Source organism: Zootoca vivipara, chromosome 7 (genome assembly GCF_965207765.1).
Source record: "Zootoca vivipara chromosome 7, rZooViv2.hap1.1, whole genome shotgun sequence".
NCBI lineage: Eukaryota > Metazoa > Chordata > Lepidosauria > Squamata > Lacertidae > Zootoca > Zootoca vivipara.
The window spans coordinates 56,341,723-56,369,326 of NC_142590.1; the positions used below are offsets into that span (position 1 = coordinate 56,341,723).

The 27,604-nt window shown below is 43.4% G+C and overlaps 1 protein-coding gene across 7 annotated transcripts in view; it reads left to right on the plus strand.

Moving 5' to 3' along the window:
• SRGAP2 (SLIT-ROBO Rho GTPase activating protein 2) overlaps window positions 1-27,604 on the plus strand; it is a 206,691-nt gene that overhangs the window by 75,671 nt on the left and 103,416 nt on the right. For all 7 annotated transcript variants that reach the window (XM_035122342.3, XM_088674334.1, XM_088674333.1 and 4 more), the window contains exon 4: window positions 13,402-13,564. In XM_035122342.3, coding sequence (XP_034978233.2) covers window positions 13,402-13,564 — 163 coding nt within the window. The remainder of the gene's footprint in view (window positions 1-13,401; window positions 13,565-27,604) is intronic.

Genomic DNA, 27,604 nt, shown 5'->3' on the forward strand with positions numbered 1-27,604 from the left:
CCCCCTGCAATGCAGGAATCTTTTGCGCAGTATGGGACTCGAACCCATGACCCTGAGATTAAAAGTCCCATGCTCTACCAACTGAGCCAAAAGCAGAAGCCCAAACTTCTCTCTCTTCCCCTCGGCTTTGCTTCCTGGTTTATCACCATTGTTTGGGAAGCAGGCATTAGCAGCGAGCGCCATATTTTTAAACAAGTAAAAAAACGGGTCTTGTTACCAAACTTCAGGAGCCTATGCTGTTGTTGTTTTTTTTATTTGCTTTTTTTGGAGAGGGGAAGTATTTGTATTTGAGCACAAGCAACCTGGTATGGTTGAACCAGCTCCAGTCTCTGGGGAAATATCATCCTTTAATCCTTTTCACACTGAAGCATTGGAGCAATAATATCCAACCAGAAGTAATGAATTGGAGTCAATGTTTGATCTACATGAAGGGATCCCTTTTGAGCACTGCACGTTTGAAGCCTTCTCCTTGGGTGGTCATAAATCTAAATTAGAGCATTCACCACTTTCACAGCAAAAGTCAGCTTGCTTGGTACAGTAGCTGCATTTAGTGGTGCTTAAATTCCTTTGTAGATTTAGTTAGAAATGCTATTAGCTTCCCTTCCATGAAATTCCCATCAGAAGCAATCACCCTCCAGTTATAAGTGACAGTTCTTGTGTATGCATGGCTATCATTGAGTGAGTTTTTAATTTTTATGAAAGCAAAACCCTTTTTTTAAACCTCCACCTCTGCTTTTCTCTTTCCCATAATATCCTGTCTGTCTTGTCTGTCTTTTTCAGATTGAGATCTCTTTACTGCAGGGTTAGTCCTTATCTCTGCAAATGCTTCTCAGTGCTGAGCTGCCTGTGTTAAATAAAAATTATGTAAATAGTCTGTTTATTTTGTAAAATCTCTTTCAGATGAAGTGTGCAAAAACAAGAAAGGCGGCCTTATTGTTCCTGGATTAAATAGGGGTCGAGGGGAGCCCTAATGGTTATAATGCAATATCTAAAGTGGGTTCCCAATACATGTGTCCCGACTGCGTGAGGCCGAGATTTGGGCGTGGACTGATTGAGGTGACAGTCCCAGACAGAAATTAGAATGGTGCTGTGCTTGATCATATTCCCCCCCCTCCTGCCCTATGGCCTTTCATGTGTAACCTCATGCGGTATGTCAACATGCAAACTGGCGCCACCAGACACCAGTGGTTCTACTTGCCATATTTCTGTGGGCCCTTGGTATTTCTGCTATGCACCACTTTGGAATAGCTTTGTGAATTGTGGCACAGTAGTTTGGACAGCTGAGAATTGTCTCTCTTAACTCTTTAATGTCCATATATTTTCCTTTGGTTTAAAGGAGATTTTCATGCTGTGCTCTTCTTGCACATACTCGCTCTCTTTTTGGCGGGGAGGGTGGGGAGAACCATGTCATCTAAGCTGTATCAGTTGGCCTAGGGCTTGGGTAGGCAACTCTAAAGAACCAGAGAATGGTGATTTCAGTCCTCCTGTTCTGGTGGCGGGCACTTTCTAGGTCTTGCCAGTGCTGTGCATTGGTTTGGCTCATAACATATTAATTCTTGACAGTTTTGGGAATTCAGTTGCAAGGCATGAAAAACTGGCATAATGGCGTGTTTGGAAGAGAGAGCAAGTCTTCATAGTTGGTAGTAGAGCCTTAGTATGGCAGTCTAGCTGGACTGGATGTAAGGAGGAGCTCCAGCTTTATGGCAACTGCTGAGAAGAAACAAAAGGAGAACTACCGTGTTTCTCATAAAATAAGACATGCCTATAAAATAAGCCATGGCACGATTTTCATGCGTTGAAAAAATATAAGACATACCCCGAAAATAAGCCGTAGTGCTAAGTGCAGTTCTGGAGGGCCTCGCCAAAACACCCAGCAGCGCGCGCCGCATGGAGCCCCAAGCCAGCGGGAGCCAGCAATGCCCAGCAGCGTGCGCCGCGTGGAGCCCCAAGCCAGCGGGACCCAGCAACGTCCGCAGCGCGTGCCATGTGGAGCCCTGAGCCAGCGGGACCCAGCTGAAGCACCGACAAAGCACCAGGCAGCGCCGCGCAGAGCGCCCCGAGCCGCAGGAGGAGGAGGAGGATTCAAAGTGCTACAGAGCACTGCTGGGTCCCGCCCGCGGTACTCCGCGTGGTGCTGCTGGGCGCTTTGTCGGCGCTTCAGCGGGGTGCGCTGCTGGGTCCCGCTGGCTTGGGACTCCACGCGGTGCGTGCTGCGGGCCCCGCTGAAGCGCCGACAAAGTACCCAGCAGCGCCATGCGGAGCGCCCCAAGCCAGCGGGACCCAGCAGTGCTCTGTAGCACTTTTAATCCTCCTCCTCCTGCGGCTCGGGGCGCTCTGCGCATCGCTGCCGGGCGCTTTGTCGGCACTTCAGCGGGTCCCGCTGGCTCGGGGCTCCCTGCGGCGCGCGCTGCTGGGTGCTTTGTCGGCGCTTGAGCAGCAGCAACAACTTAGCGGTAATAAAATAAAATAAAATAAGACACCCCCCAATATAAATATATCGTATAAATATATAGTAGAATAAATATAAGGCGGTGTCTTATTTTATGAGAAACACAGTGGTTGTTTTTACCGCCCCCCTCCAAAAGGGTGGGGGAAGCATCTTGATGAAAAGAGACATTTGACCTCCATAAAAAGGTTGACTTGGAGCAATTCTCTCCCTAAACATGTTTGCTTGGCACAACCATTGTTAGCTTTTTGGTACTAGGTTATGTCATTTAGGTATATTATTATTATTATTATTATTATTATTATTATTATTATTATTATTATTAGACCAAGCCTTTAAGACCTTTACTGTAACTGCCCTTGTTTGCTTTTTACTTGCTTTTAATATTATGTTAATATTATGTTAAATAAATAAAACAAAACAACCCCAAACTATTAGAGTGGTAAGCTGCCCTGAGGACTTCATATCGTACAAAGGTGGGGTAGATCTTCTTTAAACAAACTGTGGTATGGTCAGTAGTTTCTTCCAAAAAGCTCTCCTTCCCTCACTCTCCTTTTTAAAAAAAATGTGTTACTGTGTACTGTGTTACTTTCCATGATGACAAGCTGCTCCTCGGGAGGCTGGCCGTGAATAAACTCCTCTACCTGTTTTTCCAACGTCACACTGTTCTTTGGCTCAGAGGCATGAAGGGCAATTTTGAGGAAATGTTTTGCTAGCTTTAGCAAAGCAGAGGAAGAAGATCACGCTTCTTGCAGGAATATATGACAATGCCTACTGAAATAGATGCCTTGTTCCACCTTCCTAACCTACACTGGCTATGCCAGGGTGGATGGGGAACCATAAGCCCTCTTCAGGAGTTCATGAACTCAAGAAGGGGGAAGTGTGTGCATGCCACCCCCAGTGACTCTGTGTACACCTGCCGCACCCTTTCTCATATTTAGTCTGAGCATCTGAAGAAGTCTGGATGGACATGCTTTGAAGCTACCTCAGTGCCTGGAATCCTGATAATGCAGGGTTTCTGATCACAGGGAGGCTTCTCTGAGCGTGTTCAACCAAACACACATGAGCTTTGGGTGTGTAGGGTACGGGGCAAGTGCATGTGAGGACATTGGGGGGAAAGCCAGCCCCCTGCATACTTTTTGCCCTTGTGTGTTCAGGATGAATGCCTGCAGAAGCTAAAGATAGCCTGCTTGGTCCTTCAGGGGGAAGGGATCCAAAGCACACAATAGGGCAATACTGTACCTTTATAAGGACCCTTCAAAAATGTCACAAAGTAGTAAATAAGCTTTGGAACTTTCCAGAAAGCTTCACTCAAGCCAGGTGTTAAAACAGGGGGGTGGAGAAGTAAGGAGAAGGGGAAAGCTGGCATGACACCAGCAGATGGAAACAATCTTAAAATGGATTCCAGCAGTTGTGGTGCAGACATAATTAGATTAGTCTCTGCTGGGTGCTAAAATGGCTTTTCAGACTGTGTTGAGGGCTGTTAGGAGTAAGAAACAAAAGCGGTTCCTCCGTGACATTCTGGAAATAAAGTTGTACCTTGGAAGTCAAACGGAATCCTTTCTGGAAAGTCCATTTGACTTCCAAAACATTTGGAAACCAAGACGCAGCTTCCAATTGGCTGCAGGAAGCTCCTGCAGCCAATTGGAAGTTGCAGAAGCTGCGTTGGACGTTTGGGTTCCAAAGAAAATTTGCAAACCGGAACACTCACTTCTGGGTTTGCAGCATTTGGGAGCCAAAACGTTCAACTTGCAAGGCATTCGGGATCCAAGGTACGACTGTACAATATTTAACCGAGTCTTGGTTCTGTCTCTGGCCTGAAGTGGAGTGCACGGGCAACTTGCTGTTTTGGAAACATTCATATATGGACCAGAGTGGGGATGAGATAGTAAAGTTAGCCGTATTGGTCCATAAGAAAAATGTCTGAAATCCACAATTACCGTAGGTAATAGCTTAATTAGGATCAACCAAAAGGTCACAAACTTGTGCCAAGCTTTTGAAATTTGGACTGCAGTTCCCATCAGTCCCAGATAGCACATATTGCCCTAGAAGGTGTGGACTTAGGACTTCAAATTTTAGTGTCCTTGACCCAAGGAAGTTGCGTGATTTCCCTTACCTGCTAATGCTGACATTCTGAATCTTTGTCATGCCATTTATGTATGGGCAAAGTTATTCTGGTTTTATTAACAGGTCGCATTCTCATAACATCTAGTATCAAGGTCAGTGTTAACATTGTTTGTTCTAACCCGTTCTTTGATTAGATCATCAAATACAATGTAAATCCCTTAAGGCACATGAGGTAAGATGTTCCAAACCAGCTCAGCTCAAGAGTCCACCACTACTCTGTCCTAAAAACTCTGGCCAAAAATGAGACCGTGAGTGCTGTGTGGGTTCTTGGAGAGCTTTTAATTTTTTTTTAAAAAAAGCCTTGTTTTGTTTCCCAAATAGGAGTGATTTTTATATCTCTACTCCCATGCTGTGCCTCTTGTTTTGTTGAAATTTGAATGAAACTTCTGCCATCCTCATTCTTGCTTTGTGTGGGTTGGGGAATATATTCCTTTCTTCCAGCTTTAGTGTGTGACGTTTTAAAGCTATTAAAATGTGCCGCTTGTTTTGCAAAGGAAAAAAAACCCCGCTTCTCTGAGAGCACAATGGGAATACAGAACTGCTCTTTGGATGTTTTAGAAGGAAAGGTTTCTGATCTGTAAATATTATCTAAATCTCCTTTCTATGGGATATTAATGGATTTCCCAAATAATGTTTAAAGAGCTCAAAACATATTCTGTCTCTTGACAGGTGCTCCTGAGAATTTCAGAAGCAATCAGAGCACAGCTTCCAACCACCTCTTATGGCCAGAGATACATCAATTTTTGAGGATGCCAGGCTACCATGTGTAGTATCAGTTGTACTGTTTACATTTGCACCCTGCCCCTTCTTCACGATACTTGCTTGTCAGTTATTTATATTATATTATATTTTATTAATTATACACACATACATACACACACATACCATATTTTTCCGTGTATAAGACTAGGTTCCCCCCTAATAAATTATGTCAAAAATTAGGGGGCGTCTTATACACAGATAGTGCTGAGGCCATTTTCTTAAATCTGAGTCCCCCCAAATAGGGGGCATCTTATACATGGGGGTGTCTTATAGATGGAAAAATATGGCACTTTATTTATATATCATATTAAATGCTTCTACCTTGGGGGGGGGTGGAGGGGAAGGGAGGAGGGTTATTGTTTTGTTTTGCTCTTGTTTTTATTATGTATTTTGTGTATTTATCTTGTATCTTTATGATTTGAACTGCCCCGAGATCTACAGATGAGGGGTGGGGCAGCATACAAAATTAATAAATGGACCCTTGTGCCGAGTTTGGCAAGGATTACTTTTAAGCAGGCACCTAAATGCCAATACTGCAGGTGCCTGACAAATGGTCCTTGGAAGCGTATTCCAAGGGGCAAGCAATCACACTAAAGGCCCTGCTGGTCTTGGTAGGGTACAACAAACACACAAGACATAACCGGCTGTGCATTCACATAAATAATGCTCTTCTGTATTTTCCACAATATCAAATATTTCTCTCATACGTAATCAACACATAAAGTTCAACAAAGTAAACAGAAGTCCCAATAGATCAGTTCATTCACAAAGCCCAAATATTTGCTAGTTTCTATTCCACGTATGTCTTTGGATATTCATGAAATCCAAAAGGGGGCTTGCTACAGTTCCACAGAGTCTTGACAAGGATTTCCGGAATAATGACCTTGTTTCACCCTCCTGGGCTTTGTCAGTTGTACATGTTCGTCTGTAGTATATCAAGATTGTGCATCTTATGACATAGTGGAGGGTAGTATTTGAAAGCCCACAGTATATATAGGCAGCTTCCCAAGTGTCCCCAGTGTCCCTTAATTCTTGATTGTATAGCCCCAGGCTGTTTAATCTGCCTATGATGTTACAGCAGCTAAAATAGATCCTGACCAGGGTTGCATTGGAGCAGATCGACCACTTGCTGTAAGATGACCCCCTGCGAGCTCTTTTGCACTAGCACAGTGTCATATGAAAATGCATAGCCAGGTGGCTAAAGAAATGCAAAGCCTGTAAACTTTATGGAGTAGCATAAGTACAGTCCATTAGACTGGCAGACCTCTTGCTATTTTTATATAAGAAGAAAGAGCTTGTGTGTCCCAGCCAGCTTATTGTCAAGTTTGAGGAGTGCTGCCTTTTGATCCTTTTGTTGGCTTTTGTCTGTTGTAGCAGCATACATACACAAGTTCAGGGAATGTGAACATTTCCCCCTCTTGTACGTGCTGGCTTTCCTTGGCAAGCAAAGCTAAGTAGTAGTTTTGCTTCACCCTGGCTCTCTCACTTCCCTTACACACTGAACCTTGAAACAATCCAGATTGCAAACTTCAGTCATTTCCTGTGATATTTTTCACAGGGCAAGAAACTCTGCCAGATCAGCTGCTTTGAAAGTGCCATTCTTGTGTTTTGTTCTTTAAATGAAACTATAATCTGTTTTTTTACTACAGATCCAATCTCTCTCTCTCTCTCTCTCTCTCTCTCTCTCTCTCTCTCTCTCTCTCTCTCTCTCTCTCTCTCTCCCTCCCCCTTCGCCCTCCCCGTCTAAGGAAAGAACAATGGAAGTCAACAGTAATCTGTATTCCTAACATTTCTAGGAAAGTTAACAGCATTTTTCTGACAGGAAACCTCTGTTATCTTCTGACAATGGAATAAGGGATTTGTTTTTTTGGGACTGCATCCTACTCCATCAGGAAGATGGTGCTGCATTTGCATCACAGTGGAAAATATATCCTAGAAGCTGAAACATGAAGTAAAATACACAGAAGACGAATTATGAATCTTGGCTTAAAGGCTGATTATTCTGTGCATGTAGTAGAGGAACTGCTATCTCTTTGTGTATGCGTGTGTGAACAATTTATACTGGTTTAGAGGTGCAAACTATTTGTTCTTTATACATGTTTACCTTAGCCTCCTTCTGAAAATATCAAGAGGATATGCCCCTCTATTTTATCATTATAATAACCTTATGAGTTGAACTAGATTAGGCTTCCTCAAACTCGGCCCTCCAGATGTTTTGAGCCTACAATTCCCATCATCCCTGGCCACTGGTCCTTCTAGCTAGGGATCATGGGAGTTGTATGCAAAAACATATAGAGGGCCGAGTTTGAGCAAGCCTGGATTAGAATGAGAGAGAGAGAGAGAGAGAGAGAGAGAGAGAGAGAGAGAGAGAGAGAGAGTAATGAGTCTATGAACACCCAATATGTTTCACACCCATGCAGGGATTTAAACCCAGGTGTCATTGGTTCTAGTCCACTAGTATACCAGCTGTGGGGAACCTCTGGGCCTCCACATGTCATTGGACTCCAATAACCATCAACTCCAACTAGCAAGGCCAGGACGGGAATTGTAGAGGATAGGAGTTGTGATCTACCCCTGCCCTTTATCATATCAGTTCTAGTTGAGTTGTAAATAGTGTGGTCGTGAGAATTAGTCCACCTTTGTTTGCTGCTATATTTCTGGTGCCATCTGTACACATTGGACTTCCCATGCAGCACAAATGGGTCCTGACAAACCATGTGGAAATGCTGAGTTTGGAAATTTGAGAAATATCTGGTGGGATATTTGATCCCTAATCGAGAACACTGTGCTCAATGGTCTTTTGTAATGGTTTTGTAATTATGGAATTGGCAGCTACCCGCTCTTTATCTGCTTTTAGTCAGGAGTGGGAAGACTCACTGGGTGTTCTTTCTATATTGAGTTGTGGAAGACTCTTTTCTTCTCTTGCGCCAGAGGCTTCTATCCTTCTACATGTGGTGTGTCCCGTCAGTATGCAAAGAAGGCAACCCCGCAAATGAGTTTCATACTTTTTGTATTACCAGAAAGCATGGCTGTGCGCCAGTGGAAGTGTGTGTTGCCAGCTATCCTCATGATCTTTAGGATGAATCAGCCTGTTTGATAATTGTGTCCTCTGATTTGGATGCCCAACTGTTCTCTTCCCACCCTCTTTCCCATTTTTAAAAGGAAGATTTTGTGTGGCTTGCTTTAGTGGGGAGAAACACACTCCTCTGTTTAATTCCACATGAGCTTTAAAGTGAATTCTACAGCTGTTGGAAACATTCCTGCCATAGTCTGGCTTAAAACAATATTTTTATTATTGTCCCTTCCAAGTATTACACAATACAGTGGAAAAAAGAGTGGATGTAAACAAATGATAAAGGGAAACTAATCTAGGCAAGTTAGAAAATCAGAAGTACAATCTCCTGGGAAGGTGTCTGATGACAGCTCCTTTTACAGAGCTCAAGGTGGTTTACATACTTCCCCTCCACTCAGCTTTCGCCTCACAACAACCCTGTGAGGTAGGCTAGGCTGAGAGGCAGTGACTGGCCTGAGCTCACCTAGCAAGCTTTGAACTCTTATTTGAACTCTTGTCTCCCAGGTTCTAGTCCAGTACTCTAACCACAACAACACCACACTGACACAGTTTATTGAGACTTGTAAGTGACCTTCCTACCTGCTATTATCTGAGTTACTGCTCTTGCTTTAGCCAGGCAGTATACAGCTTTTGTAATACCTACCCTCCTCCATGGTGTTTGTTGCTGACAGGCTGCAGTATCTTTTCAAAGTAGTATGTGTAGAAAAAGCATTCTTCAGCTGGCAGGCAGCCTTAAACGCCCCTCTCTGCACAAATGTGCATATTTAGCGCATGCGTAGAATAACAAAGATGGCAGCCACAGCAGATGAAGACCACAACTTCCAGAGAAGGAGTCTGCCTTTAAACAGGCTTCAGAATATCCGCTTGCCACTCCAAGTGCGACACTGCCCTCCAAAAAGTGGGATGAATAGCTGACTTTCCTATTAACTTCAAAGCTAGACAAATAAAATTGTCTGTTGCAGATCCCTGACAACTCTCTAGCTCCAGAACTGAGAGGACGGCCTAGGACTGTTTGGCAGCTGCATGGCCAAGGCCCTCAGAGAGACTTACGGTAGTCATGAAGGGCCAAACCAGCAAGCCACAGTTCCACGCAAGCCTTTCCCATTGACAAAAGCTAGAAGGACTTGACAGGTGGGGAAGCGGCCTAGTGACTGCACTTTATTTATTTATTCGGCTTGGTGTGCAAGACCAGTGAAAAATTGTAGACCTCTGTCATTATTCATGGCTTGGGATTAGGAATGTGCTGCAGGATTTGCCCAGATCCTGAATTGGACTTTAGGATTACCCCAAACCAGAGTTACCAATAGTCAGATAGTGCTGCAGAACCAGAATGGGAAATGCGGGAAGAGGAACCAAGAGCATTTTCTTGTTGGTGAGTCAGAGAGGAAATGGAAGTATAAAATCACGTGGCCCAGTCATTAAACCCATAGTTCACAGTTACATCTGTGCTGGCCCCATTGCTTATGTGTTGGTTTTCAAGAAAGAGAAGGAGAAATGTAAAAACTGAAGCGCATCCAAAATGAGGTCTCAGGATGCTGGAAAAAATAAGGATTTTATTCTTAAACAGCCTACATGGATTTTTTTTTTCTCACAACAGCCCACAGCCTCCTGAGATATGTTCTTTTTTTTTTGCTTTCTAGAAGGGAAAATAAATTCAGAGTATAAAGCAGAGCTAAAGGTGTCTTATTGATTAAGCAGAGGTTGGATGGCCATCTGCCATGTATGATCTAGTTGAGATTCCTGCATTGCAGGAAGTTGGACTAAATGACCCTTGGGGTCCCTTCGAATGCTACAGTTCTATGATTCCAACTTAATTATTTACAAAATCATGGCTAATTCTAGGTTTCTGCTTTACTAAGGAAATAATAAGATAAGTTTGAATATAAGAATTCTAACAAGAAGAAAGCATATTAATAGCTTTATCAAAATCTCTTTCTATTGCACATTATCCTAATTATGTTCTGGTTCTCTGGGTATTAAAGCAAACTCATTTGTGTACAAAAAATTCTCCGCTTGCACAGACATATAAACCCCAAACAGACTTAAAACTGAGATGATCATACCATTCAGATAACCCTTTGGAAAAAATAATTGCCTTGAACTACTTCTTGTAGCTGCCTTGGAATAATCCAGTAAAGATCCTGTATTCTCAGTGATTTTTATAACACCTGCTTATAGTTGCTGAACGAATCCAAAAGCAGAGGCTGTTCTTTCAGCACTACAAATATCCCCTTAATCCCTGGATTATTCCAAGTCTGCTACAGAGTCCCCTGATGTGCCCTGCATCCCAGTCCCCATTTGCTCCTTTTTTTTTTACTTTTAGCAACCCTTCATCCCTGTTGTCTACAGCCTAGCTACTCCTTTACCCTCATTAATGTTTGCTTCCTTCTTCCTGCCTTTTACACTGAGTTTTCCCTACCCATTTTTCTTTGCCTACTTACAGGGTTATATGTTTTCTACACATTTGCTGTGCATAAAATGGTAGCTATCAAACCTCTGCTTTAATTTTAGAAAAGTGAGTTTTTACCCTTATGGTGGCACAGAAGACCTTGAATGACTAGGCTGCCTGGACCTGCCTTGGGCCTTTCCAAGGGACAAGAATAGAGCCCCCAAATGATTAAGGCGATGGAACGACTTTCCTGTGTGAGGAAAGGTTTTGGCATTTGGGACTTTTTAGTTTAGAGAAAAGGCAAGTCAGAGGTGACAAGATAATCATGCAGGGCATGGAGAGAATATAATATAATATAATATAATATAATATAATATAATATAATATAATATAATATAATATAATATAATATAGAGAATGGAAAAACTTCTCTTGAAAGAAAGAAAGAAATTGTTGCAAGATATATGTACACTTACTAACTTTGCATAATGCAACCCCATCAATGAACTGAGGCTTCGTTTGTGCAGAATTTTGATGGTTGAGAGGAAGACAGAATATGCACAGTCTTGCATTTGATTTTTGTCTTAAACACCTTGGGGAGAAGATATCACTGGACTCCATTATAGACAGCATTCACCCCTGGCTGCTGCTTGACCCCTGCTGTGAATTGCACCTCTGTGATAATCCATGGATGCCAGGGTGGACTATGGACTTTTGGCCAGTTGGGGCCAAAAAACCCATGTTCTGAATCCTATCCCCACTATGACTGTGGTTGTCTTACTAATAAGAGATGGCAAATGGGTGATGACCACTCTGTCATCATTTAATTTTTGTAACTGAAAATTAAAAGGGTCTTGACCTAGTGTCTAAGTGGGCTCCCAGATAAGCAGGTAAAGGTAAAGGGACCCCTGACCATTTGGTGCAATTGTGACCGACTCTGGGGTTGCGGCGCTCATCTCACATTATTGGCCAATGGAGCCTGCGTACAGCTTCCAGGTCATGTGGCCAGCATGACAAAGCCGCTTCTGGCGAACTAGAGCAGCACACGGAAATGCCGTTTACCTTCCCGCTGTAGCGGTACCTATTTATCTACTTGCACTTTGACATGCTTTCGAACTGCTAGGTTTGCAGGAGCTGGGACCAAGCAACGGGAGCTCACCCCGCCGCGGGGATTTGAACTGCCAACCTTCTGATCGGCAAGCCCTAGGCTCAGTGGTTTAACAGCCCTAATTTTCATTTGTGTGCTTTTCTGCTAAGATTTTGTGGAGGCCGTAGCAATGAGGAGAACACATTATAGGAGAACAGAGTGAGAGGTTTTGACACTGTTTCTCTTTCTATGTTATAGCTGGGGTTTTTTAATAAAAAAAATTCAGTGTAGATTATTGTAAGGTGCTATGCAGCCATTCTCCTTGCAAAGAAAAAGAATCATAGGGTGACACTAGTGTCCTAAGAGAGCCCAGGGAAGTTGTTTATTTATATAGGCCAGTGGTGTGTTGTATTTTAAAGCCCTGTTATTTTTATTAATACTTTGCTGTCAGGATAAATGGTGAGTTAGTGAGCATTTGTTAAACATTCTGTCGTGAGATGTGCCTCCTGGCTGCTCTGAGAAGAAATGATTGTGGTCATTGTTCTGAGAAAGTTACCGCCCTGCTTTCTGTTCCCTGATATTGAACATTCAGTTTCTGGAAGGCTACAGTTCACAAGGTCCTCAGGTAGCGGACTTGTAACTTTCTCTCAGCATGTCATCTAATGTTTCTCTACTAGGGTTGATTTACAGATATAACCTTGTTGAAATCTGGTTTGTACAGATTGGTGGAAAGAGATTGCTGGCAAAGCCATCAGGAGCTTTTGTGATACTTCACCCTAAAGGTGATCATTCCGAAACAGAATGAAACAATATTTATTTTATTGTATTGTATTTTTTAAATCTTATTTGGCTTAATTTTACAGGGTTTAGTGGCTTACAGTGGAATGTTCAGTTGGGATTTATTGTCACTGGGAGCTACTTTAAGACCTTTCTGGTGAAAAATGATGTATAAATAACAAAGAACAATAGTCTTTAAAGATGGTTTGATCTATATCTATATCTATATGGCTAGGTATCTATCTAGCGATGTCCCAGTGGACTCCCAGGAGGCTTTTAGCTGTTCAGGGTGAGTCTGGGCTCCGTCCCCCTAGGCCAGGTGAAAATGGGCCTTGCAGCAGGGAGCGGTCTTCCTTCCAGCACTCATGGCAGCAGCAGGTTGTGTACATAAGGACATACGAATAGCCTGCTGGATCAGGCCAATGGCCCATCTAGTCCAGCATTCTTTTCTTACATTGGCCTTCCAGATGCCTGTGAGAAGCGAGGGATCACAACATGAGCACAAAAGCAATCTTCCCTCCCATAGTTTCCAGCAACTGGAATTGTAAATTGTTGTAAAAGTTGTGCTTTAATTCCTGATAACTGCCTCAATTTTTGCATTTTGCAAACTTCAGTGTTTCACAGTACATACACATTACTACTATACAGTGGTACATTGGAAAAGTTCAGTATATTGTATTGCATCTCCTATGGAAAAAGACGAGGATAAAATTAATACTTTGGTTCTGCTTTCCCTGCAGGAAGGATCAGAATGTTCTTTCACCTGTCAATTGCTGGAACCTCCTTTTAAACCAGGTGAAGCGGGAGAGCAGGGACCACACCACCTTAAGTGACATCTACCTGAACAACATCATCCCTCGGTTTGTTCAAGTCAGTGAAGATTCTGGGCGACTTTTCAAAAAGGTAATGCTTTTATTGCTACATGCATTATTTCATAGCTTCAGAGATGGCTTTTAGTAACATAACACAAGTGAATTTGTCCCCTTGTTGCATCTGAATTGGATTACTGTTATGTGCTGTATGTGGAGCTGTGACTAAAGACTGGTTGGAAATTATAGTTGAACCAGTATGAAGCTAGCAGGCTGTTGATTTGGGCACATACCTTATATTCCGGCATATAAGGCGACTGGGCGTATAAGACGACCCCCAACTTTTCCAGTCAAAATATAGAGTTTGGGATATACTCGCTGTAACGAGTATCTCCCAAACTTCTAACACACACTACGAAAATCTTCTCTCCAGTCCAAAGATTTAAATGAATAAAATGTCAACAATGAGAAACATTGTCAACTGTCATGGAGGTTTTCCCAAAGGTTTTGGTTAGTACCGTATATTTCTGTATCTCTTCCTGGCACCAAGGTGAGGGGGGGGGGAGAGAGAGAGGAAAGCCCCGCACGTCCCCTCTTCCTGCAAGGAAAGAAGGCAGCAGCCGCTTACATACATGTAAGTGGCTGCTGCTTTCTTTCCATGCAGGGAGGAGGGAGGAAAGCCCCGCGCCTCCCCTTTTCCTGCAAGGAAAGAAAGTGGCAGCTGCTTACACGGTCGCCGCATACGACGGGGATGCGGCCGCGGCCGTTTTTGAGCTCCCCCACCGTATGCGGCGGCCACAGATCTTATACCCGGCGTATAAGACGACCCCCAACTTTTGAAGAGATTTTGCGGGGTTCAAAAGTTGTCTTATACGCCAGAATATACGGTAGGTCAAACATGTCACTCAGATGTTCTGTTTTTCATTGAGTTACTAATTAGCTCCTGGGCTCAATTCAAAGTGCTGGTTTTGATCTTTTTAAAGACCCAAATGGTTAAGGACCCGAGTACTTTGAGATACTTGTCCTGGCAGAATCCTAAGTGAGCAAGAGTTACCCTAACAGCAGCCTCCTAGCACAAGAGAATCAAGATTACAATAGTGTAATTACTTCCATTGGTGTCCTGCTGTGCTTCTCAAATGCAAGTGGCTTTCAGAGTGATCTTATTGCACCCACTAGGCAATACTTTGAGGCTGGGACTATTATACATGTTTTATAATCAGGCAGAGCGCTCCCTTTCTATAAAATGTAATTGTGGCAGTTGTGAAGTAGCTCTTTATGAAGCAGGGCAGTGGACAGGGAGGGAAACAGACTTCTTCAAAACTACCCCTCCCCCTTATCATTGCTTCATTTTAAAAGGGGAAAAAAGAAAGTGAGTGGATTATCCCTTCCATTTACCGGTATTAAGTATGGCTAGGTATGGTGTGGCAGCCTCTAGATCAGGGTTGGCATGCATGGGATCATGTCTAACTTCCCCCCTTTTTAAAACCATCTGGAAAAGTTTAATACGGTAGTAATAACAAGTGATTATGAAGTCACTGAATATGGGTATGTGCGTTATCTGATACTTGTTTATTTTTTGGTTTAAACATGCACACCCTGCCTTTTCTAAAAAGTTGAAGCTGGCTAACCAGAAAAAAAATAACTAAAATAACAATAAACAAATACAGGGGAGAAATTTCAGATAGCATAATTAGTCAAAAACCCTAGTAGCAGAGGATACTTAAAGGCATTGCATTGTCCTATAATCCTATCTGGAATGTTGAAGGGTATGACTAGCACCCTTCAGGCCTATGTGCTCATTTGACATTCTGAAATGCCTGTGTTTCCTGAAGCGGAGATGGCAGTACCATTTGTTTCCAAGTTATGTGAAAGTAACAGCTTTATTTGACCTTCTGAAACTTTTTGCTAATTAAATTATCATTGATTAAGTACTTAGAAGGGATTATTGAGTAACAGGGACCCTTTAATTTCCCTTAATCTTCATGGAGGATAAGTAATGTTTCTACATTATGCTCTTGAGGACAACAAGAAAAACAAATTGGCTGGCTGGCAAGCACAAAGGATTTCTTTGGGAAGGTGGTCTGATATAACATAGTTACAGGTAGGTAGCTGTGTTGGAAGCATTGTCCCCACCCCCACTTGGTTAATTTCACTGTAATTTGGTGATCAGACACCCATGTGCAGTGGTGGTTAGAGCAGGAATGGAGAACCAGTGGCTCTCCAGATGTTGTTGGACCCAACTCCCATTATCCCTTGACCCCATCCCTGGGTTAAGAGCGCTGGACCAGGACCAGGGAGACCTGGGTTCAAAACTACATCAATTTACTAGTTTATATTGGAGCAGTCATTATCTCTTAGCCTCACTTGGGAGAATGATGTTTGCCACCCTGAGCATCTTGGAGGATAGATAAAATATAAAAAGTAGCAAATTAATCTAGAGTTTGGATATTTCTTTAACTTTGCCTGCACTTCCACAAAGACATCTGTAGTTTTAACTGCGTAGCTGCCATTCAAAGGAAAATGGCATTCTTTCACTACACTCTTATTAGTTACATTAAAACCTTGGTTGTCGAACGTAATCTGTTCTGGAAGCCTGTTCGGCTTCTGAAATGTTCGACAACCGAGGCAAGGCTTCCGATTGGTTGCAGGAGTTTCCTGCACTCAGCAGAAGCAGTGTTGGATGTTTGGCTTTCGAAAACCGGAGCATTTACTTCTGGGTTTTTAGTGTTTGGGAGCCAAAACGTTCTGAAACTGAGGTGTTCAGGATCCGAGGTTTGACTGTTTACATATTGTATGGAAAAATGAGTGACTCAGGCTACAATCCAGTGCATGCTTTCTTGGGATTAAGTCTTTGCTTAAATCAGGCATCCCCAAACTTCGGCCCTCCCGATGTTTTGGATTACAATTCCCATCTTCCTCAACCACTGGTCCTGTTAGCTAGGGATCATGGGAGTTGTAGGCCAAAACATCTGGAGGGCCACAGTTTAGGGATGCCTGGCTTAAATCCTCCCTATTGAAAAATACAGAGCTTGTGCATTTTTTCTGGCAGTAGTGGCAACATGCTCTGTTGGCCACCACTGTGCAGAAGCTAAGGAGATGAGGTCCGGTTACTTCTGAACAGCTACTTCTGAACTGTGCTGTGAGGTTGGGTGGTGTTGGGGGTGCTTTGCTCATGATGCCACCAATTTGCACCTTTGCAACCTGCCAGAGGCTTCTGTATAGGTTGCCCTGCACATTCTAGGGCAGCCTTCCCTACTGGGCGCTGCTCATATGTTGTTGCACTCCAACTCCCAGCAGCTCTGGCTAGCCTGGCCAGTGGTCAGGGACGATGGGAACAGTAGTTTTTTTAAAAAAAAAAATCTGGAAGGTATCATGTTGGAGAAGGCTGGACTAGGTCCCCCACCCCATGCACTAAGTTAGGTCTACCGGTAGTAGCAAGGGAAAATTGAATTACCCTCCCTTTCCTACTTTTTTTCTTATTATAAAGAATGAAATGGTGGACTGGAAAGAAGTTACATTGCTAAGAAAAAGTGCAACATTGAAGTAGCCTACTATGGGAACAGAAAATTAATATTGTCACAGTGGCCTGGGTGGGCTACTTCAGAGTAACGACTCCACACAGCTCTGCATTTTATCCTTTTATTGGTGCTGTGTATTTACAGTGCTGAAAACAGTGCTATTTACAGATGGTAGTACATATTGTCAGTCTCCCACAGAACCTCCGAATGGCGGTTCGCGCGTTTTCCTCCAACAAAGTAATCTTGGCATACTGAATCTCCTCCCCCCAGCGCTTCTTACGCAATTCCGGGGTAGCTGGGATCGGCCTCTTTCCCACCGTCTCCCTGCTTCCCTGTTCCTTTCCCCGGCGGTGCCTGTGCTCCGCTAGGGTACTCAAGCTCCTGTTTCCACTTCCTGAATCACCACTCGAAGTCTCCCCCTCCCCGCTGGGGGAGGAGCTGGTATTCAGGATGGGAGGGGGCTGTCGGTAGCTCTTATCCCTCACAAATATAGATAGCATGATTTTAAATGGTACATGAAAATATCTCTTAGTTTGTTTTCCACAAGTTGTGCAAAGACAGGAGCTTTAGAATTTAGTATCCAGATAACAGGTTTGCCAAGTTGGTCAAATGCCAGGATAGTTTCTTCTGTTAACTCTCTTTATGCTTGCTATGTGTCACTAGCACATAATTCTTTGCACCAGTCCCTCCTGGGGAACCTTTCTCAGACTGACATGTGATATGCGGAATGGAAATAGTTTGTGACTGAACCCAGAGCCACTGGTGATTGTGCTCTTTGCTGGAAAGCTCTCTCAATTTCCTGCATCCCAATCAACCTGACAAGTGTGAACTAGCACAAGACTACTGATAAAGCCCAAATATCAAAGCGCTTAAGGGGCTGATTTGTTAACCAGCGAATAGCCAGTGTCTCAATGTAGAATTATGAAAGAAAGCAGCACTGTACATATCACACCATTTCTAAGTGCTTCATTTAGTATGTATAATTGTACTTGCTACATGCCATCTAAATGTCTGAAAGCAGCTTTTATTAAAAAATAACCCCTTCAGATATTATTCAAGGGAAATAAGATAGTTGATTTCCAGCTGTTTTGCAAATGGACTAGACATTAAATTGCAATTTGTTCCAACTTCATTTTGTTGTTGTTGCAAGATTGTGTACTTCAAATCCAGCACATAAACAATGTTGATGTTTGTAATTTTTGTTAAATAAGAGATTCATGCTTTGGCAGCCACTGGGTGAGTGTGGCTGCAAATAAAGTATTTCAATTGTTTACATAGGGGCTATTTACAGAAGTCAACTGATCACACTTTTCAGTGTTACGGGTATCTGTGCCATAACTAATGAATGATTTCCAAAAGTTAGCTCAGTTGGTAGAGCATGAGACAATCTCAGGATTGTGGGTTTGAGCCAGACCTTGGGAGCAAAAGATTCCTGCATTGCAGGGGGTTGGACTTAGATGCTCCTCGTGGTCCCTTCCAACTCTATGATTCAATGATCTAAGAGCAATCCAGGGTGAAGAAAAACATCAAGATGTATGTCACACTAGGGGGAAATAAGCTGTGCTCTGTGGGCAAGTGGGTCTTGGGTCCAAGAAATTAGCTGGTTCCTGCTCTGTATGGGATTGCACTCCCTTTGAAGGACCAGCCTGGGGCAGCTGCAGGATTCAGCATTGTCACTGGAAGCCCAAGTGGCCTCAATGGCTAGGAGTGCCTTTAACTTACCAGGCTTTGACTGTTAAGACAATTTTGAAAGTTCCTGGACTGGGACAGCTTGACCACAGTGATTGAGGCATTGGTATCTTCCAAAGGGGATTGCTACAATATGGTGCTTCCCTTGCACTTAATTTGGAAGCTGCAGTTCGTGTAAAATGCTGCAACATGATTGCTGACAGGAACAAAAGTCTGTCAGCATATTACAACTGCGCCCAGTGATCTGCACTAGTTCTAGTTTGCTACCGGGAATTGTTCAGGGTGCTACTATTGGTATATAAATCCCTTAATGCAGGGATGAGAAACTTTGGGGTTTGTGGGCCAGATCCTTAACAGGATCAGCCTCACAGGCCAAATTCTGCAGATGGGTGTAGTCACCTACCTGTCCATAACTATTCATGCAATAGTACACAAATGACTTTTAAATCTCTAGCATTGGCTGTTTAAGGGGTGGGGAGGGGGAAGTGGTTCTTTCTGCCCTGTGGTGGGGAAAGGTTGGAGGAGAAAGAAGGCATCACGTGTGAGGAGTTCCTCCAGCAGCAGCTCTGCAAAAAATGCAGATCCATTGCTGGAAGGACTCACACACACTGCGTGTAAAATGTAGGCTTCTTCCCACCCCCATGGGGGGATAAGTACCACTTTGCAAGCATCCCCCCCCCAGTAGGGGTGGCAAAAAGCCTGTGCAGTCATACCTTGGAAGTCTAATGGAATCCATTCCAGAAGTGCGTTCGACTTCCAAAATGTTCGGAAACCAAAGCGCGGAAGCCCTAGACGTTCGGGTTCCAAAGAACATTTGCGAACTGGAATACTCACTTCTGGGTTTGTGGCATTCAGGAGCCAAAACATCCGAGTACCAAGGCGTTCGGGATCCAAGGTACAACTGTAATTTATAGGCAATGTGCACAAGAGAAGTCCCACTAGCAGGTGATCTGCAAAAAGCAAGGGGGAGAAACATCCACTTGTGATATGAGTTACTGCTTTAATGTGACAGCATCTGCTCCCATTTACATTAAACCAGTTTACAACTCATTGCCTGTTTACATTTGACCAGGTGCCTTTGTTACCCTGTTTTAACTGAAAACAGGTACACCTGCTGAATTTTTATGTTACTTTTAATTGTATTGTTTTATCACAGATGTGCTTGCTGCGGGGACTCTTTTGGGAGGAGGGGCAGCATATACATTTAATAAATAGCACGCTTTCATATAATGTTGTTGTTTAGTCGTGTCCGACTCTTCGTGACCCCATGGACCATAGCACGCCAGGCACTCCTGTCTTGCACTGCCTCCCGCAGTTTGGTCAAACTCATGTTCGTAGCTTCGAGAACACTGTCCAACCATCTTGTCCTCTGTCGTCCCCTTCTCCTAGTGCCCTCCATCTTTCCCAACATCAGGGTCTTTTCCAAGGATTCTTCTCTTCTCACGAGGTGGCCAAAGTATTGGAGCCTCAGCTTCTGTCCTTCCAGGTAGCACTCAGGGCTGATTTCCTTAAGAATGGATAGGTTTGATCTTCTTGCAGTCCATGGGACTCTCAAGAGTCTCCTCCAGCACCATAATTCAAAAGCATCAATTCTTTGGCGATCAGCCTTCTTTATGGTCCAGCTCTCACTTCCATACATCACTACTGGGAAAACCATAGCTTTAACTATACGGACCTTTGTCGGCAAGGTGATGTCTCTGCTTTTTAAGATGCTGTCTAGGTTTGTCATTGCTTTTCTCCCAAGAAGCAGGCGTCTTTTAATTTCGTGACTGCTGTCACCATCTGCAGTGATCAAGGAGCCCAAGAAAGTAAAATCTCTCACTGCCTCCATTTCTTCCCCTTCTATTTGCCAGGAGGTGATGGGACCAGTGGCCATGATCTTGGTTTTTTTGATGTTGAGTTTCAGACCATATTTTGCGCTCTCCTCTTTCACCCTCATTAAAAGGTTCTTTAATTCCTCCTCACTTTCTGCCATCAAGGTTGTGTCATCTGCATATCTGAGGTTGTTGATATTTCTTCCGGCAATCTTAATTCTTGCTTGGGATTCATCTAGTCCAGCCTTTCACATGATGAATTCTGCATATAAGTTAAATAAGCAGGGAGACAATATACAACCTTGTCGTACTCCTTTCCCAATTTTGAACCAATCAGTTGTTTCATATCCAGTTCTAACTGTAGCTTCTTGTCCCACATAGAGATTTCTCAGGAGACAGATGAGGTGATCAGGCACTCCCATTTCTTTAAGAACTTGCCATAGTTTGCTGTGGTTGACACAGTCAAAGGCTTTTGCATAGTCAATGAAGCAGAAGTAGACGTTTTTATGGAACTCTCTAGCTTTCTCCATAATCCAGCGCATGTTTGCTATTTGGTCTCTGGTTCCTCTGCCCCTTCGAAATCCAGCTTGCACTTCTGGGAGTTCTCGGTCCACATACTGCCTAAGCCTGCCTTGTAGAATTTTAAGCATAACCTTGCTAGCGTGTGAAATGAGCGCAATTGTGCGGTAGTTGGAGCATTCTTTGGCACTGCCCTTCTTTGGAATTGGGATGTAGACTGATCTTCTCCAATCCTCTGGCCATTGCTGAGTTTTCCAAACTTGCTGGCATATTGGGTGTAGCACCTTAACAGCATCATCTTTTAAAATTTTAAATAGTTCAGCTGGAATATCATCACTTCCACTGGCCTTGTTATTAGCAGTGCTTTCTAAGGCCCATTTGACTTCACTCTCCAAGATGTCTGGCTCAAGGTCAGCAACCCTACTACCTGGGGTGTACGAGACCTCCATATCTTTCTGGTATAATTCCTCTGTGTATTCTTGCCACCTCTTCTTGATGTCTTCTGCTTCTGTTTGGTCCTTACCACTTTTGTCCTTGATTATGGTAATCTTTGTACGAAATGTTCCTTTCATATCTCCAATTTTCTTGAACAGATCTCTGGTTTTCCCCATTCTATTGTTTTCCTCTATTTCTTTGCATTGCTCATTTAAGAAGACCCTCTTGTCTCTCCTTGCTGTTTTTTGGAAATCTGCATTCAGTTTCCTGTATCTTTCCCTATCTCCCTTGCATTTTGCTTGCCTCCTCTCCTCCGCTATTTGTAAGGCCTCGTTGGACAACCATTTTGCTTTCTTGCATTTCCTTTTCCTTGGGATGGTTTTCGTTGCTGCCTCCTGTATAATGTTACGAGCCTCCATCCATAGTTCTTCAGGCACTCTGTCCACCAAATCTAAATCCTTAAACCTGTTCCTCACTTCCACTGTGTATTCATAAGGCATTTGATTCAGATTGTATCTTACTGGCCCAGTGGTTTTTCCTACTTTCTTCAGTTTAAGCTGGAATTTTGCTATAAGAAGCTGATGATCTGAGTTACAGTCAGCTCCAGGTCTTGTTTTTGCTGACTGTATAGAGCTTCTCCATCTTTGGCTGCAGAGAATATAATCAATCTGATTTTGATGCTGCCCATTTGGTGATATCCATGTGTAGAGTCGTCTCTTGTGTTGTTGGAAGAGAGTGTTTGTGATGACCAGCTTGTTCTCTTGACAGAACTCTATTAGCCTTTGCCCTGCTTCATTTTGAACTCCAAGGCCAAACTTGCCAGTTGTTCCTTTTATCTCTTGATTCCCTACTTTAGCATTCCAATCCCCTGTAATGAGAAGAACATCCTTCTTTGGTGTCATTTCTAGAAGGTGTTGTAGGTCTTCATAGAATTGGTCAATTTCACTTTCTTCAGCACCGGTAGTTGGTGCATAAACTTGAATTACTGTGATGTTAAAAGGTCTGCCTTGGATTCGTATCGAGATCATTCTGTCATTTTTGAGATTGCATCCCATTACAGCTTTTGCCACTCTTTTGTTGACTATGAGGGCCACTCCATTTCTTCTACAGGATTCTTGCCCACAGTAGTAGATATGATAGTCACCCGAACTGAATTCGCCCATTCCCTTCCATTTTAGTTCACTGATGCCCAGGATGTCGATATTTATTCTTGTCATCTCATTTTTGACCACATCCAGCTTACCTCCATTCATGGTTCTTACATTCCAGGTTCCTATGCAATATTTTTCTTTACAGCATCGGACTTTCCTTTCCCTTCCAGGCATATCCGCAACTGAACGTCCTTTCGGCTTTGGCCCAGCCGCTTCATCAGCTCTGAATCTACTTGTACTTGTCCTCCGCTCTTCCTCAGTAGCATGTTGGACGCCTTCCGACCTGAGGGGCTCATCTTCCAGCGTCATAACTTTTATATGCCTGTTGTCTTTGTCCATGGAGTTTTCTTGGCAGGGATACTGGAGTGGCTTGCCAGTTCCTTCTCCAGGTGGATCACGTTTAGTCAAAACTCTCCACTATGACCTGTCCATCTTGGGTGGCCCTGCATGGCATAGCTCATAGCTTCTCTGAGTTAGTCAAGCCCCTTCGCCACGACAAGGCATTGATCCATGAAGGGATCCATTGATCCATTTCATATAATGTCCATGTGCAATTAAAGATGCATGCAAAAGAATGTATTTTCCAGATGGGGACAAAAACGACATATCCTGGAAGGGAGAAGGCTGGTCCCTGTATCTAGCTTACCAGATTTGAAAAGCTCATTCTGATTCATTTGCGGATGGTTTCCAGAAGCACAAAGTGCTGGAATTGAAGCTGGGTTGTGACAAATTGCAAAGGGCGCATTTCACTCGAGAGATGAGCTGCTGCATTCTGCACCCGGTGGAGCAAAGCCCCCTTTCAAGGATAGTTAGAAGAGAAGTCTGCCACTATAATCTACCCTTCTGGCTACATAGGCCTGTGTAGCTGTGATAAGGTCTGCACGAGGCACAGTCACAGCCTGTGGTCATTTTCTCAGAGCCTGGAAGATGCATCCTGTCACAGCTATTGTCTGTGAATCCTGACATCGCAATAGATCCCATAAAGAAGGGTCCTGCCTTTTTATGCACTTAACAGCAAAACGCAGCTGTGACTTTTCTGTGAAATGTGTGGAAGTAGGTAGCCCAGCCCTCCAGTGAGAAATGTGCAGGCCACAACAAATTCTCTTGTCTCTTCCTGCAAGATTCTTCTTGTTTTGAAGGGAAGGTGTTACAAGGATGGTGCAGGCATACTGCCTGTCAGGCTCTGGCATGTTTGTCTGTAATATGATTAACTTCCAAACTTCCAGAAGCAATTTATATTTGGGTTTTTATGAAGCTTTTCAGATTTCTGTCCTCCTCAGCCTGGGCTGTCAAGTTCTGCTGCTGTTGCAAGAAGCCTTCAATATGGTCTGACTTAATCTAATTGAGTTTTTCTCTTCCTATCTCACAATGAAGAGATCCTTTTCAGGGCTGTGATACGAGGAAGGGTCTCATTTGTTTGAGCAGTGGATGGAAGCCTGCCAACCACTTCAAAGGTATCTTTGCTGATAAGGGAAGTCAGGTTTGCTGCCAAAGCCCAACGGTTTGAGTGGTGTCTGAGATACGAGTGTGTTGCTAACATTTCTCACTGGCTGCTAGAGGGGCTTTAGTGCCCTCCCAAGGCCTCTCCTTAAAATGCTTGCTGAATGGCTACAAGCAGCAATATTTTGGGGGGGCATTCAAGATGGAAGTGATTCTGGAACCACTTCATGCAACAAGGGAATAAGAAAATGGGGTGGATTTAAATGCCAAGGAGCAACAGGCTGAAGTCAACTAAGTCACTGTGTGAGTGGAATGACTTGCACTTGTGCAACAAAACTTTAATCCACCCTCACATATCCCAAAATCTTCTCTGGCAGAAGCTCCATTGTGTAAACAGAAGTTGTTCTACTTACAAAATTACTTGGCTGGATACAATCCAAAGATTTACAGGTACTTTGTGTTGAAAAAACAAAGTTCTCACTATATATTGGTTGTACATAAGCCCCTGCATGTTTAATAGCTGGGCCAGCCATTAGGGAGGGTGAGACCACTGCCTTAGGCACCAGTAGCCCCCCTCCCCAGGTAGCACTCACACTGGTGACCCACTTGCCCCATCACTTCTGTCAGTGATGGAGAAGCACTACCACTACTGGTGCCGATTTTGGGCAAGATCATGTCACTTTGGGGCAATATCTCACCCCAGATCGGCACCATCTTGTCTGAAATCAGCTCTGATGGCAATGGCGCTTCTCCGCCAGTGGCAAATGTGGCAGGACCTGCAGTGGTGTCAGAAACAGCTAGGTAGTAGCGGCAGAGCAGGGCGGCCCTTCCCTTTTTACATCAAGCAGTGGAACATGATTCACCACCCTTGATGTTCACCAGTTAGAATCTGCCACTTCAGGAATTCCTTGTTTGGGAGCATCATATCCTTATCCCAGTCCTCTGAGAATCTACTTGTTTTGTTTAATTCTGACTACAGAATTGGCTGTTGCTTGCAACGCAGACTGGAATAGTTTTATCAAATTGGTCATGCGACAATATAGGGCCAATTCAGACTGTCGTAGCTCAACTTATTAAGGCAAGATACGCAGGAGCCTTGTGAACAGATCCCTTTTGTCATGGCTCATGAGCAAAGGATGCCTCTAGTTTACCACGGTTCTGAAACTGGTTCAAGTGAAATGGGAATCTATGGTTAGTTAGAGATTTCCAGGTTTAATTGTGGCTTGCAGTAAAGGGAGGAGAAATAGCTCTTTGCATGGGTATGTGAATATCTCAGCTCAATATTGTGCAGGGGGTGGGGGCACATGCAAAAATAAGCTGGACCGGCATTATTTGACTCTGCTAAGAATGGCACTGATCGTACATTTCTACTATTTGCTATGATTCTACAACCCCTCTGGAACTGTATCACTTCAGAATAAAAGAGGGACCATGTTCCCACATGTGAAAGGAAAACAAACAAACAAACAAACAAACAAACAAACAAATAAATAAATAAATAAGCTTGGAAGCCTTAGCATATAAGGGAGAAGGCTAGGTTACAAGCCCTTCTTTGCTTCAGTTGGCTCTCTAAGGGGAGGAGGAGGGAGTGGCGGTGTGTGTGTGTGTTTGGGTGTGGGAGCATTCAAGCATTGGCTGCCAGTTATTCAGCCCCAGGAGAGAAAGCACCATATGCCTGAACAAGCAGGCTGACTCAAAGTTCTCTTTGGATACATGTTCTTCTTTTTAAAGGGATTCTACATAAATATGTGGATGTTGTTCTGTTCCATAGCAGTGACCACATTCCATGAAAATTGGGCAATTCCAAAACTGTGGAATCTAGCACTTTAAGAAAAACAACAAAGGCTTTGCTTTCAAATAGAAAAGGTTAATCTGATGAGAGGGGATTGCAAGCCTTAGTTAAAATAATGCAGAGATTGGCACTTCTAGGGAAGAATACATTGTTTCTGCCTTGCCTATAACTAATTATATTACATTACCCTGTATGAATTCTAATGAAGTTCATGTGTGAGCCCTACACATTGGCTCACGTTGAGTTCTGATCCTCTCCTTGCAAATCTCAGGAGAGTAGGCTGCTTTGATATTGCTTCCATTCTTCTTTTTTCAGGTTTCTTTTGATTTCTTGCTTTTCTCTTTGTGCAGTACATATCTTTGATTCCTCTGTATTTCGAGCTTTGAGTGTGCTCCTTTTTAACTCTCTTCTGTTTAAATTTATTATCTTCAGATAAAACAGTGTTATGAAAAGCAGCCCAGTCCTTGGATTCCTACCCCCTTCTAACTATTCTGTTTTCCTTTAAGTTTCTGTGTGCGCTCATAATTCTCTGCATGGCGACACCATCATATTTTTAGCAAGATTTCCAGATCTTCTCCTGCTGATGTTATTTACACATATGGCCTCTTTTTACGGAAGAGGCCCTTGTAATTTAGTCTCCTTCATTGTCGCTCCTTGCCAATTGCGATAGAAGAGAGAGATATCTCTGAGTCAAACCAATTTTGACATGTTTTATGAATCTCTTATGTATGTAGCAGATTTTGGCATGAAGCAGCAGGCTATGCGTTCCTATTTCAGCTCATTAAAGAATTTTGTGTTGCACATGAAATAGGGTCTGCCTGCCTCTAGACAGAAATGATATACTTCGGAGGTTAACAAATCTGTATTACCTAACCATGTAGGATTCCCTCCCCCCGCCCCTTTCCGTTCTGGCTAGTTTCTGAACAGACAAATTTTCTTCTGGTTCCTTTAGCTCCTTGACTGCAGCTCAGAGAAACAACAAGAGAAACCTGAGAACTGAGATCTGTTTAAATAGCCTTCTTCTTGATTCTGTGCAATTTATTTTTATGTGCAACTGGCCTCTTTAGGCATATTATCAGCTGAGGTGAAAGGTAAATGCCAAGAAATACAGATCTATATTATATATATATATCTGTGAGGAAGCTGAGCTAATCTCCTCAGTGTGCTTTCCTCTGCATCCATTTCCTTTGCTGGAGTCTTCTAGGGCAGGAGAATGTTTCTTCCCATGACACGGTTTCCTCTATATCAGGCATCCCCAAACTGCGGCCCTCCAGATGTTTTGGCCTACAACTCCCATGATCCCTAGCTAACAAGTCCAGTGGTCTTGTGGATTAATGCAATCAAAGCGGAGCTGCAGCTCAAGGGGAATTTTGCTGTTTTGTTTATATATGTGTAAAGGGCCGCTAAAAGCGGGATCCACCAGTCTTTATTGGCTTTGATGGCATCAATAGATATAAGATCATCTCCGGGGACCTTGCCCACTTTTAATTGGTCTATAAGGGTTTCAACTTCAGGGCAGGATACTGGATCCCAACCAGGCAGTGGTTCCAACTCCACCATTTCTCCACCAGCCGCATGATCTGCATATAGATCGAAGAAGTATCTTTCCCAGGTATCCGCTGGGATTTGGGGTTCAATCCTTGCAAGCGGCCTGCCCAGATATCTGGAAATTAAGTGCCAAAAGGAGGGTTGGTTTCTGTTCTCTGCGGCTATCAACAGGTTATTCCAATTGTTTCTTTCAGCTGCATGTTTCTTTTCCCTTAATAAGTTTTTATA